Source organism: Musca domestica, unplaced genomic scaffold (genome assembly GCF_030504385.1).
Source record: "Musca domestica strain aabys unplaced genomic scaffold, Musca_domestica.polishedcontigs.V.1.1 36, whole genome shotgun sequence".
In the NCBI taxonomy this organism is placed as follows: Eukaryota; Metazoa; Arthropoda; class Insecta; order Diptera; family Muscidae; genus Musca; species Musca domestica.
The window spans coordinates 5219157-5232226 of record NW_026712318.1 but is presented as its reverse complement, the minus strand read 5'-3'; the positions used below and the strand labels follow the sequence as shown (position 1 = coordinate 5232226).

The 13070-nt window shown below is 33.5% G+C and overlaps 1 protein-coding gene across 1 annotated transcript; it reads right to left on the bottom strand.

The window, feature by feature from the left end:
- Positions 1-421: 421 nt before the first annotated feature.
- Positions 422-6213, bottom strand: LOC101899222 (transmembrane protein 209). The gene is made up of 9 exons (XM_005178740.4): positions 6118-6213; positions 5754-6058; positions 5586-5693; positions 5102-5342; positions 4882-5030; positions 1643-1770; positions 1272-1503; positions 1076-1173; positions 422-985 (listed from the first exon to the last, which is right to left on the bottom strand). The coding sequence occupies exons 1-9, from the start codon at positions 6138-6140 to the stop codon at positions 626-628; spliced, it is 1644 nt and encodes a 547-aa protein (XP_005178797.1). The 5' UTR covers positions 6141-6213; the 3' UTR covers positions 422-625.
- Between the last annotated feature and the right edge of the window lie 6857 nt (positions 6214-13070).

The following is a 13070-nucleotide window of genomic DNA, read 5'->3' as shown; positions in this document are numbered from 1 at the left end:
TGACAAAGTTAATATACCCTCCTTTCCAAGGTGGAGGGTATAAAAATCAGGTTATTCGGGCAGAATAGGATATCCTACATAAACGACAACTTTTACAGTATGAGAATCAGCTACTCAAAAGATTAATGTAACTGTGCAATTGCCACAATTATATATCCTCCACATGTTTTATATCACTCACAAACGCCTACTCCAAATCATTATTGTTTATAACCATAGTGGATAATATAACCCATTGTCTCTTATTGCATTGCAAAAGATATAAAACTTTCACAAATCAATAAAAAAGGCCATTACACTCAAATTGTTTATGTGTGAATTCAACAGTAAACGGTGGCTTTCTCATAAACAACAATGATAGACCTAAAACTTATTTCTTAATAAAGTTGCATTTTTTTATTGAAATTGTAATATAATGGCGTTGTTTTTATTGTGTATCTTGTTGTTGTTGATGATTTAATGAAGTAAAACATAAATACATATACAAAATATAATGGATATTGTGATGATATGACTACTACTATAAAACAGTTGTACCAAAATAAAAACGAAAACTATAACCTAAAGATGTTAGGATGATGCGAACCACCCACCCACCATGAAGCACCACCTCTCCGTCATCAAATCAGTCTTCTATGACACACATTATGTTAATGCCGCTCTTGCCAAGATTAACGCCCTCCAAACAACTCTCCTGATGCGTTCGCATATAAATCAGAAATTGGATAATAACATAGAATAGATTATTGCGGTCATAGGCACAGTTGTGTATTTGGCCATCGCTTATGAAATTGAACTTGGGCTTTAAAGGATTCGAGCAGAGTATGGCACAGCGAGCCTTATTCTGCACCAAGGCCACAGTATCTTTGGCCGAACGTTTTTCTTCGCCCGTAATAACATAGCGGCTATAAAAAGGACGGCCACCGCCTTGAGGCAAGGGCATAAGTTGAGAGTCGAGATAGACGCAAAACAAATGGAAAAGTATCTGCAAAAGAGTAAAGGCAATCAGTAGCATTAACATAAATTGAAAAGTAACAAAAAATGGCCATGGTGCAATACAAGATCATTTACATACCGCTGAATCAGTTGGCAAATGTTCATCCCACTTGAGGCCATGATATTCCGAACCCGAATTCCAACGATAGTCAGCAATACAAGAACCTCTGGCTAAATCTGCATACATTCGACGAAAACCCAAAATAAAGAGCAAGTCACAATGATACACATATTTATTTGCAAAAGTGTTCATATGCTGCCAACTCTTCACTCACCCTTAATGCGCTGCACAAGATATTCCTGATTGCTTGACATTTCCAAAAATGGCACCACCATCGGCAGGATGGGCATGTATTGTGTAACAAATTGTTGATTTTCGACTGTTTTCTTTAGCCGTTCCAAGCCAATGCTACCTATTTGCATATCATGAACGCCACGTTGTTTAAATGATGCGTCAATATGCTCCATCTCCTTCGTCAAGCGTTGCAATATGGTAAATGAAATCCACTGCACAAACAAATGTTCCAAGTTTCGGATGAAAGAATAACAAAAACAATACAGGTATTCGCATGAGAAATAATTTTATACACAGTATGACGGAAAGCCAGAAGAGAGTGACACACACACAGACACCAACAACACATACCGTTCGCATATTTCCCACATATTGAGCAAGTTTCTCCGATGAAATTCGCTTGATGACTTCAGAGTTGCTATCAATGATATTAAGGCCACCTTCCTCCTTTGATGTTTGTTTACTTTGTGTGGCAGGAGCTGAAGAGAAAATAAGAAAAACGCCAAAAAAGATGGGAATCACTATTTGTATTATCGTTGTGAATACCAAAAATACATTGGCAAAACTGTTCTGATTATATTGTCGTATTTTAATCAATACCCAACCGATATTTCCCCACAGCCCTAAAAATAAGGTAACGTAAAACTACAAAGAATGCACATTGCTATGGAATGCTTGAGAAATCTTAAATATAAAACCGCATGATACATCTGAATCGATTTGGTTCCAATATGGAAACTTTATTGTAGTCGGGTCATGATCGTATGATCTAAAATTTAACCTTATTCTACAAACAGCGTCATTTACATCAAATTTGAGGGAAATATATGGGAGTAAGATTCAATCATGAATCCATCTGGACAATGTTTGAAAATGTGTTTTTGGCTGTAGAGGGCTAAATTTCAAATCGGATGAACCACATATGAAAGCTATAGTTATATCTGAACTGATCTTCACTAATTAGACTGAATGTGGTCGGATGTGACCAAACTGATAAACCTTAAATCGAGCGATGATATATATGAGAGCTTTATCCTATTCGAACCAAATTCAACCAATTTGAATGGAGTTCATCTTAAAGCCAAAACATTTTGTTTCAAACTGTATTAAACTATTACTCCACCATAATATGGAAGGTATGTAAAATTTGTCATTCCGTTTGTAACACCTCAAAGTGTATATATTCTTGATCTGCCTAAAATGTTTAGTCCGTCTGTGGAAATCACTCTAGCTTCCGAACGAACTGAAGTAGATTGATAAAATTTTACTGAAATGTATATTTGGTCTGCAGCACTTTGGGTATTGAAAATGGAAAACTGATGTTCGTAATGGATGCTACAGCCTAAGACAGAAAATTGTCTGTGCAGGTCCACGTCTTCGTATAACCCCCATATAACGGTACCTCCCGATATTCGGTATTTTGATGATTTTAGCGACATTATTCACCGGAATTGCTTCGAATTTGGTATTTGAAGTTCGAAATGAATACTACAGCCTATGACAGAAAATTGTCTCTGCAGGTCCGCGTCTTCGTATAGCCCCCTTATAACGGTACCTCCCGATAATCGGTATTTTAATGATTTTAGCGACACTATTCACCGGATTTGTTTCAAAATTGATATTTGAAGTTCGTAATGGATACTGCAGACTAAGATAGAAAATTGTCTGTGCAGGTCCACGCCTTCGTATATCCCATATATAATGGCACCCCCAGATATTCGGCATTTTGATGATTTTAGCTACATTATTCACCTGAATTGTTTCAAATTTGGTATTTGAAGTTCGTACTACCGCCTAAGACAGAAAATGGTCTGTCTAGGTCCACGGCTTCCTATAGCCCCTATATAACGGTACCTCCAGATATTCGGTATTTTGATGATTTTAGCTCATTATCACCGATTTTTTTATGTTTCGCATTTGAATATTGCAATGGCCTGTGACAAAAGTTACCGTTGCAGGTCCATGTCGTCGTATAGACCCTAATATAACAGCTACATTCGGTATTTTTAAGATTTTAACAGAATTTTTAACGGATTTCATTGTTTTTGTGAATTGCGAACAGTCATTTTTACGCACATTGCCACGGACTCTTTCCCGCACCCCAAGTTCTGCCGACTAGCACCTTGAAGATCTTGTTCCATCTTTTCAATATATCGCAGACAGCTGTGGCTTGCGCGAACTACTTGAAAATGCTTGGAGTTTGGACTATTTTGGAGTCGGAATTAAATTTTCCTCAACCTACACATTCAACAGTGTTCTCATGTCCGCAGCCCATGTGGTGAAGAGAGTGACCGTTGACTTAGGGACGTTAGTTCGTTGTCCTCGGGTGTATGAGGAGGCAAGCTCTGCAAGACAGGTTTTCAGCCTTACATAAATGTCACCGACGCCACGATCGTGCAATCATCCGTATAAATTACGATCTCAATGCCGTCTGGAAAAAGTTTTGGAGATATCACTACCTTAGGGAAATCCCTGTTTTGTTCTTCGGGGACATCTTGTTCTGGAATTCCACGTACGTATTGATCTCCAATTTATAGAACAATATAGACCAGATTACTGGGATATGCCATGGCACGCCGCACTTTAAATACCCCCACAGTTGCATTATCGCCTTCATAGTCCATTGAAAATAATATCGTTGATTTGATAGTCTATTTTAAATGAGATAGTTAGGCCTAACACGTGTAGTGTGATTTAAAGTGTCAAATGACTTTAACGGGTCCTTCCTACTTCGTTCAATGATAGGCCCTGATCTGGTTAAGCCCCGACAAATATGTGTGGATATAACGTGCAATGCTGCTGTGGTTATATGTTGGTGATAGGTTTTCTAATGATAAGTAGAAAACCCATCAAAAGTATTTGCTACTGGCGACAAATGAAATATCGGTTTGTATGACTCAGTAACGGGGTAACCTGGACCATTTCCAACTGTTCTAAAATTACCATTAATATTCCATGCGGTCCCATAGTTTGGGTGGCGTAGCGCCTCAGTTGGCATGTGTAACATCGTCACAAATTGCTGTGGTATCTCCTAGCCATTGGTCTTATCAGCCGTTTCACATGGGTTTAAAACGAAAATAGACTGTTTAATATTCTTTTAACCACCTATTTCAGAACCCTTGACTTGGAGTATATATTAGCTGGGATCTTCTATAATTATTTCGTTCATTGAGTAGTCCTGTCTTCCAATAATATACGTATGACAGAACAGGGTACCCCGCCTCCGACTCAAAATCCACTATCTAAAATGATGCATACTTAAGAACAAATTGAGTTCTGGTGGAAAATGCTGATTTTTGTTACCGAAAGTTGGTCACAACGATATAATTTGTTTGGGGGTATAAGAACTTTAAAATTAAGACATTTTAGAATTTTCCGGCAACTGGGCCTAAACTCAATTTAAGCCCTATCTTATTCTCTCATCAATCTTAAAAAAATTATCCATTTGGCTAGAATGTATGACTTAATATCAAATCTATGCCAGACACATGTCTAGGGAAAAAGAAGCTGCGAAGTCCCTAATTTACATACAATGACATATATAAATAAAGTTATAAAATAATGACTTTGAAAATGTTGTCTTGCATTACCTGGCGAGGGCGCTAGTTGGTACAATGATGTCCTCAAAAGATTTGCAGCCGAGTTACAATAATTCCAAAAAGAATTAATGGAACCAGCATTAAATGCTGGATTTATGTCTGTGATTTCAGTTGTACTGTACTCCTTGCGAGAAACATCTCTGAAAAAGTAATAAAAAATTTTAAATTTATTAGAAATCATGCAACATATTAACCTAATGAAATAACATACTTAAGATAACGTTGTAAACTAATTTCATCGGTAATTAATTCATCGCGTTCATATTTTTGGTAGGGTGAAGAAAATGAAAGATTACTGCTGAGAGTGCTAGCATTCATAGTTGAATTGTTGTACATTGATGAATTCCATGAGGCATTGTGCATTTGCTGCTGTTGTTGTTGTTGGGGACTTAAACTCTGTCGTGGTGGCGTTGTACGGCTATAGCTCCAATTTGGTGAAGTGGGACCACGAGCTGTGAAACCAAAAGTATTACAATTATTATATTGATTGGGAAAGTCCAGTTTAAGAACAACACTCGATTGGACATAGAAGCAATAAGGTGATAAAACATAAGAAGTATATATGTTGCATATATAAATATTGGTCATTGCAATCTGTACTAAGGTTTCATGTTTAAAAAAAAAAAAAACCTTCCCATGGTTAAACTTGCCTCATACTGATTACCAAACACAAAATGTTATATCGCTGAACTTACATTCATTAAACGATGAGTGCCAGCTAAGTATTGTATTATTGGGTGCCTCAATGCGTTCCTGGTCGACTTGTTTCTTTTTGTTGGGATTGTTTGTAACAAATGAATTATCTAAAAGAGTTTTAAGTAATATAAGCCAAAAATTACACATGAATATACAAATTCTCTTACCATTATCGTCAAATTTTAGAAGATTCTTTTGTTGTTGCGTTCCTTGGACTGGTTGTGTGTGAAATACATAAAGAAAATATTTGCAAAAACATGCCAAAACACTTAGGCCCACTACTCCGGCAGCGGCATACTCAACATAATACCAATTGGATTCAGCATATGGACACTTATTTGATATGTCAAACATTAGAATGGCCAAAAGAATGACATTAATGGAGCCCCATTTCAAATAGTATTTGGCTTTTGCTGCCCGTAGCCTCAAATCCAAACCACGTTCCACTAACGAGTTCTGCTTCTGTGGCGTACTGAAATAAGTTTGCTTTTAGCGAAAATCGTTCAAGCGCAAGATGCTTATTTGACTTACCAGTAAGTTTTCATACAATTCATTGTGCTTTATTTATACGATATAAATTGAGATGCTATGCGACACCACCGGCGCCTTTTTTGCAATGTTTTGCAACAGCTGTTTTTAGGTTACTTATAGGGAACTATAATCAAAACGTTGGAATTGCCAACATTTAAAATCGTTGTGCATACCAAAGGAGTTGCCAACCTCAGAAATAACAGTTGCGGGTAATAAAAACCGTTCCACATAAATTTGTAAAGGCATGCTTCAAATATAGAAAGATATTTAAATTAAATTGACTATTCAAAAAGTAATGGTGTGGTTATATAAGCATATTAATGTTAAATTATAAGGAAAAACGACTGTCTTTATGATATGTCAGAAAATATGTCATGGAAAGACTTCAAGCTGATTATGTACCCACATCCATAACACAAATACAGAATGTTGAACAAAGCTACCTTCTAAATACAATTTATTTCTTTTGGTGTCCATATTCTGTCAAAACATATACACATTTTTTGTATGTGTGTGTATTGTTTTGAATAAAAAAATACAATAATTTAAAATTATTTAAAATTTTGGTTGCAAACTACAACTTTAGTATAAAACTGTATTGTCCTACTATTTTAGATTCATAACCCCAAAATTCAATTCTTGTTTCGCAGGTTTTCGCCAATATAAGAATTTTATTAAAAAAAAAAATGAAAATGAAAACCAACTGTTGCATATTTCAGAGTCTATTTGACACCATAAGACTCCAGCACAGAGTTGCATTTTTCTAGTTTATTTGAAGTTGAACACCTTTCTTATTGAGCCATGTCCACATCTTAAAGGGGAAAATACATAAAACGATTTTTTGACTGACTTTAGTTATAGGCTGTGTTCTCTGTAAAAGAACAAAGGGACATGGGGGAATAAGTATAACTATGGGCCGTAATTGGACTCAATCAACCTAAAACTCCTTTGTTCTCTAGCAAAGAAGCCAGCCTATGACTTAAGTCAGTCGAAAGAACGTTTTATTTATTCTCACCTTAACTCATTTTTTATGTTACCAACAAAATTCGGTAACTTTGCAACTCAAAATTTTTATATAAAAAAGAAGAAAAAATCATTGATGCTGCATTCACTTTTCGCGATTCTCTAAGTAAAATTGTTGTGCCAAAAGGGTCAAATAAAGAAATTGAATTTTTTATAAGGATGGTACAATAAGGATGTAGAACAGCATCGAAAAACTATAGAAATACAGGCCTGAGGCCATGCCCACATCTTGTAAATTTGCATGCAACAAGTTGTTTTCATTTAGTCAATATTTTTCCACAATTAAAACATACACAAAATGGGCATCAGCTGGTAGCCCTTCCTTATCTTTTTACTGTACCGTGGTTATAAGTATTTCTTTTGATTGTAATTGCAACAAACATCTTTGTCGTTGTTGACTTCTTCAGCTTTGAAATTAATACGTTGACATAATCACGTAACAATTATATAAATTTATGTATTCAATTTTGGTAGTGAAGAACGCATTAATTTTAGTACTAAAAAGTGTTGCCGCCGATGTTGCAGAGCTGTATTTTTATAATTCGCCGTTACATTTAACATCAATTTGAACATTTTAGCCCTTGTATAATAACAGAAGATTAAGTAAAGCTTCCTCCCAAATACAAGTTCTTTTGGAGCTCCTATTCTGTCAAAACTTATACACAATTTATATATATATATATATATATATATATATATATATTTATATATATATATATATATATATATATATATATATATATATATATATATATATATATATATATATATATATATATATATATAATGATTTCAACATTCATTGTCAAAACGTTAATTTATAAATCCATTATACATATATCAGAGATGGGAACCCGTTAAGTTAAATTTGACAGAAAAATTAAAGATAGGTTTTCTAATGATAAGTAGAAAACCCATCAAGAGTATTTGCTACTGGCGACAAATGGAATATGTGTTTGTATGACTCAGTAACGGGGTAACCTGGACCATTTCCAAATGTTTTAAAATTACCATTAATATTTTTTATTTTTTATTTATTTTCAATAAGTACAGAAACCTAGCCAACAGGGCCATGGACGGTTCAAAAAACTTCTATACATGACTACTCTAAAATTATTATAATATCCTTAATCCTAAAAGAATTACTTAAAATTAAACACTAAAACAAATTAACAAAAAATGAATAAAATTAACAATTGATTGATGGTTCCAAGAACTCCTATACATGACTACTCAAAACTATTCATAACATCCTTAATCTTAAAAATAACATTAAAAAAATAACAAAAAAAAAAAAAAATTAGCAGAAATCACAATTCATTGAAGATTTAGATAAATCAACTATGCAAGGAAAAAAACAAATTAACACAAGAAAACTATATATTTTAAACAATATTGAAATGAGCATATAATTTACGCCTATAACATTTTAGGGAAGAATTGAATGTCTTAAGATTAGGTGGCAGATTGTTGAAAATGCGAGCAATTCTTACATAGAAGGATTTTTCCAACAGAGGAGTCAAGCGTGGTATAACAATTTGCAGGTTCCTTACAGATCTCGAAAACTTAAAAAGGTCCAAAAGAGTAGAAGATGTCCTCAATTTAAAATGTTTGTAGAAGAACAACATTGACCTTAAATTCACAAAACACTCAAACGAACAACCAAGAAACTCTTTCACAGAAGGAGATATATGATCACGACGTTTGACACAAAAAACATATCGCATTACTCTATGAAACAATAGTTTTAACTTACGAAAAACAAAACCGTAGCTACCCCCATGCGGTCCCATAGTTTGGGTGGCGTAGCGCCTCAGTTGACATGTGTAACATCGTCACAAATTGCTGTGGTATCTCCTAGCCATTGGTCTTATCAGCCGTTTCACATGGGTTTAAAACGAAAATAGACTGTTTAATATTCTTTTAACCACCTATTTCAGAACCCTTGACTTGGAGTATATATTAGCTGGGATCTTCTATAATTATTTCGTTCATTGAGTAGTCCTGTCTTCCAATAATATACGTATGACAGAACAGGGTACCCCGCCTCCGACTACTATCTACAATGATGTATACTTAAGAACAAATTGAGTTCTGGTGGAAAATGCTGAAATTTTTACGGAAAGTTGGTTTTGTTATTCTAATCACAACGATATAATTTTTTAGGGGGTATAAGAACTTTAAAGATAAGACATTTTAGAATTTTCCCTCAACTGGGCTTAAACTCAATTTAAGCCCTATCTTATTCTCTCATTTAATCTTAAAAAAATTATCCATTTGGCTAGAATGTATGACTTAATTTCAAATCTATATCTATATATATATATATATATATATATATATATATATAATGATTTCAACATTCATTGTCAAAACGTTAATTTATAAATCCATTATACATATATCAGAGATGGGAACCCGTTAAGTTAAATTTGACAGAAAAATTAAAGATCTTATATTGGGTGTAACCAGACACAGGAAAAAATTTTCAGGAATTGTCTGGCAACTTTTTTTCTGAGAGAGTAAGGTAGTCTTTTTTATTTATTTTGCAAGAGAATTACAAATTTCAAAATAGACAATTTTTTGCCCTAGCAGCTATGTCGATGCGACTACCTGTAATCTTCTACCATGGTAGGGCAGAATGATTAAATTTGAAAAACACAACCCTGAAGATAGAGTCTGGAATCAAAAATGCAACAAGTTGTTTTTTATTTTACATTGTTCTCACAATATATTAATTTAAAAGAAAATCTCGAAAACTGAATGGAACGACGAGAATTGTTCACAATATGGTGTTCCTACTACGATTACAATTATTTTTCATCCCAAACACTAAAGGTAAGGTCACATTGAGCAAATATTTGACCCAAACATGTTTTATCATATTTTCCCAAAAAAATGTTGTTTTCATACAGAGTTGATTTTGTGTTCACATTGCTCACATTTATTTGACAAATTTTGTTTGTTCAAACACCCATCAAATAATGGCAAATAAAGCAATGACAAAACAGGTTTGACGGTCACATTTGAAAAATATATTTGAATAAAAAGCAGTTTGATCAAACTGTCAAAAAACAAAAAATTGTTTGGTCGAAATATTTAAAAGAAGTTATGCAGCAGGAAGAGGAGCTTTTTATTTTATGTTGTAGTGCAGCATCATATATTGCCGTCAAAGAGGACGAATCCATGAAAAATAGAAAGAAAAGACCATGGGTTCGAGAATGGTTGCGTCAAAGAAAAGAGGAAGGATGTTGCGTAAAATTGCTGACTCAACTGCGGGCTGAAACACCATCGCTCTATAAAAGTTTCTAGAGGATGAACGCGGCAGATTTTGACAATTTGGTTCCTTCACTAGAGCAATGAGTTTAAAAATATCTTCCTCTGCCCACTCCTTTGCAACCTTTGGCTTTCCCCTAGATTTCTTCTGCGGCACTTCATATTCGATTTCCCTTTTATTTATTAGTTTTTTTGGAATTACTTCTCACTTCAACTTTCTATTATTCCTTTTTGTCTTTTTGTAGGTAAACGTTTATCTGCACAGCTGTTTTACATGTCAATGTTGTCAATGTCGTATATGAAATAAAAACGCTTTTAACTTTTCAGTTGTAAATCGAGTAATTTTGGTTTTAATTGGTAACATTTCATTTGTAGTTCGAGAAATACATTTGTAATACAAATTATTGCGTTTATAATTTGAATATGTCTAGTTGAATTAAATTTCAATCCAGTTGTAAATTGAGAATTCTATTTTTAATTCGAATAATTCCATTTGCAGTTCGAATAAAACTAAATAGAATTGCAATTGGAATTCTCAATTTAAAAAAGTAAATTATTTTAATTATAAACATATTTCTCAAATTACATATAAAATGTTACGAATTAAAACTAAAATAATTCCTTTACAACTGAAAAGGAACAAAAAGATATTTGTATGTTGTTGTTATCTGCAATGCATTTGCGGTATTAATATAATAATATAATGTGTAAATATCAAATTGCTTGAGAAAAGTGATTTTTAAATATAAAAAGCAGACAACAGTGATGCAACAGCTGTTATTTCTCACTGTTTTCTCATACAAAACCATTGTAAGGTCAAATAAATGTTTACTCTAAATAGAGGAAAATATTTGATTACATGTGTTCACATTGTGGCCACATTGATCAAAATTTTCTTTGCAGACAAATAACTTTGTTTTCTCGAAATCAGCTGTTTTTGTGTTTGCCCTACAAAAATATTTTGTGGTCAGATTGTGGCAAAGAAATATTTGAACTTTTCGTCAAATATTTGCTCAATGTGACCTTACCTTAAGGGTGAGAATACATAAGCTTAATTCATCGGCTTTTTCATAGAGGAACAAAGGAGTTTAGGTTGACTTAGTTCGATTTTGGCCCTACACCTCATTGTTCTTTTCCGAAGAAGCCAGCCGATGACTTAAGGTAAGGTCACATTGGGCAAATATTTTACGAAAAATGTGAAATATTTCTTTGTCACAATCTGACCACCAAATATTATTTGACGGTAAATACAAAAACAGCTGATTTTGGGAAAACAAAATTATTTGCTGGAAAACAAAAATTTGACCAATGTGTCCATAATGTGAACATATATGATCAATTATTTTCCTATTTTTTGGTCAAACATTTATTCGACGGTGCAAATGTTTTGTAAGGTCAAACAAGGGAAAATATCAGTTTAAAACATTGGGCAGCATTTTGCTTTAAGAACAGGAGCATTTGTAGCATGATGTTTAATGAATAGAAAAACAAACGAATACAATAAGTGGCTTTGTTTATTTGATATTTTTGAATTAACTGAATTTGATTGTTTAGTAAAAAATGTTTATATTTGGTCTGTTCCAGAACTGGGAGAATGTAAGTGTTTTTACTACGATAACCGATTTTCCCTCTATTATATCGAAGAAAATTGCGAAACTAGTAGATTCTTGCAGGTTCTGGAACAGGATATAGGTAGATGCATCAACGCTTGAAACAATTATATGTCAAAAATTTTGAAATGTTTTGACAAAAATAAGTAGATTTTTCTATGTTTTCCTATACGGCGAAAAATCGGAGGTTGCGAAGATATATATTTTTCAACAATTTTTACAAATTTCAATAATATTTCATTCATTATTTTCAATTCTTTGTTTTATTTTCAAAAATTGTTTTGACAGTTCATTGTCCCAGCAGCTATGTTGATGTGACTACCTGTATTCTTCTACCATGGTACAAACAAAAATGCAAAAAAATTGTTATGACAAGGAATTTATTTCACAACAGTTGGTCTTTTGCTTCCCTTCTCCAAATAAATTATACCCGAAACTACATTTTCTTCATGTCTCTCTTTCAATCTCTCTGTCTATTTCTCTCGGCCAAATAAACTTATGTTTCCTCACAGTTTGATCAAACAATTTAATGGGAAAATATATTTTACGAATGTGAACATGTGTCAAACATGTTTTCCCATAGCACTGTTTGACGCTGTTTGGTGACTGCTTGAACAAACAAAATCTGTCAAATATTTGACTGTAATGTGAACATCGAATCAACTCTGTATGAATTTCACATTTGTTCAGTCAAATATGGGAAAACAAATTTCGATCAAATATTTGTCCAGTGTGACCGTACCTTTAAACCAGTCAAAAAAGCGTTTTATGTATTCTCAATTTTAGAGTATAGTCTTTCCAAAAGCTGTAAATATGAATTTAAATTTCAACAGAATTTGAAAATTTTCAAAATTATTTTGTTTATTTTTCAAAAACATTTTCATTCATTCAAAAACGGTACACATGTTGCCACACCTTGTCGCCATTGTATCATGAATCAATTATCACGGAAAGGGCTCCAATGCAGTAAAAACAAAAACATATTTCTACAGAGAAAATAATAACGATAACTCTTAACCCGCAGAGTTCAAATAAAACCATCAA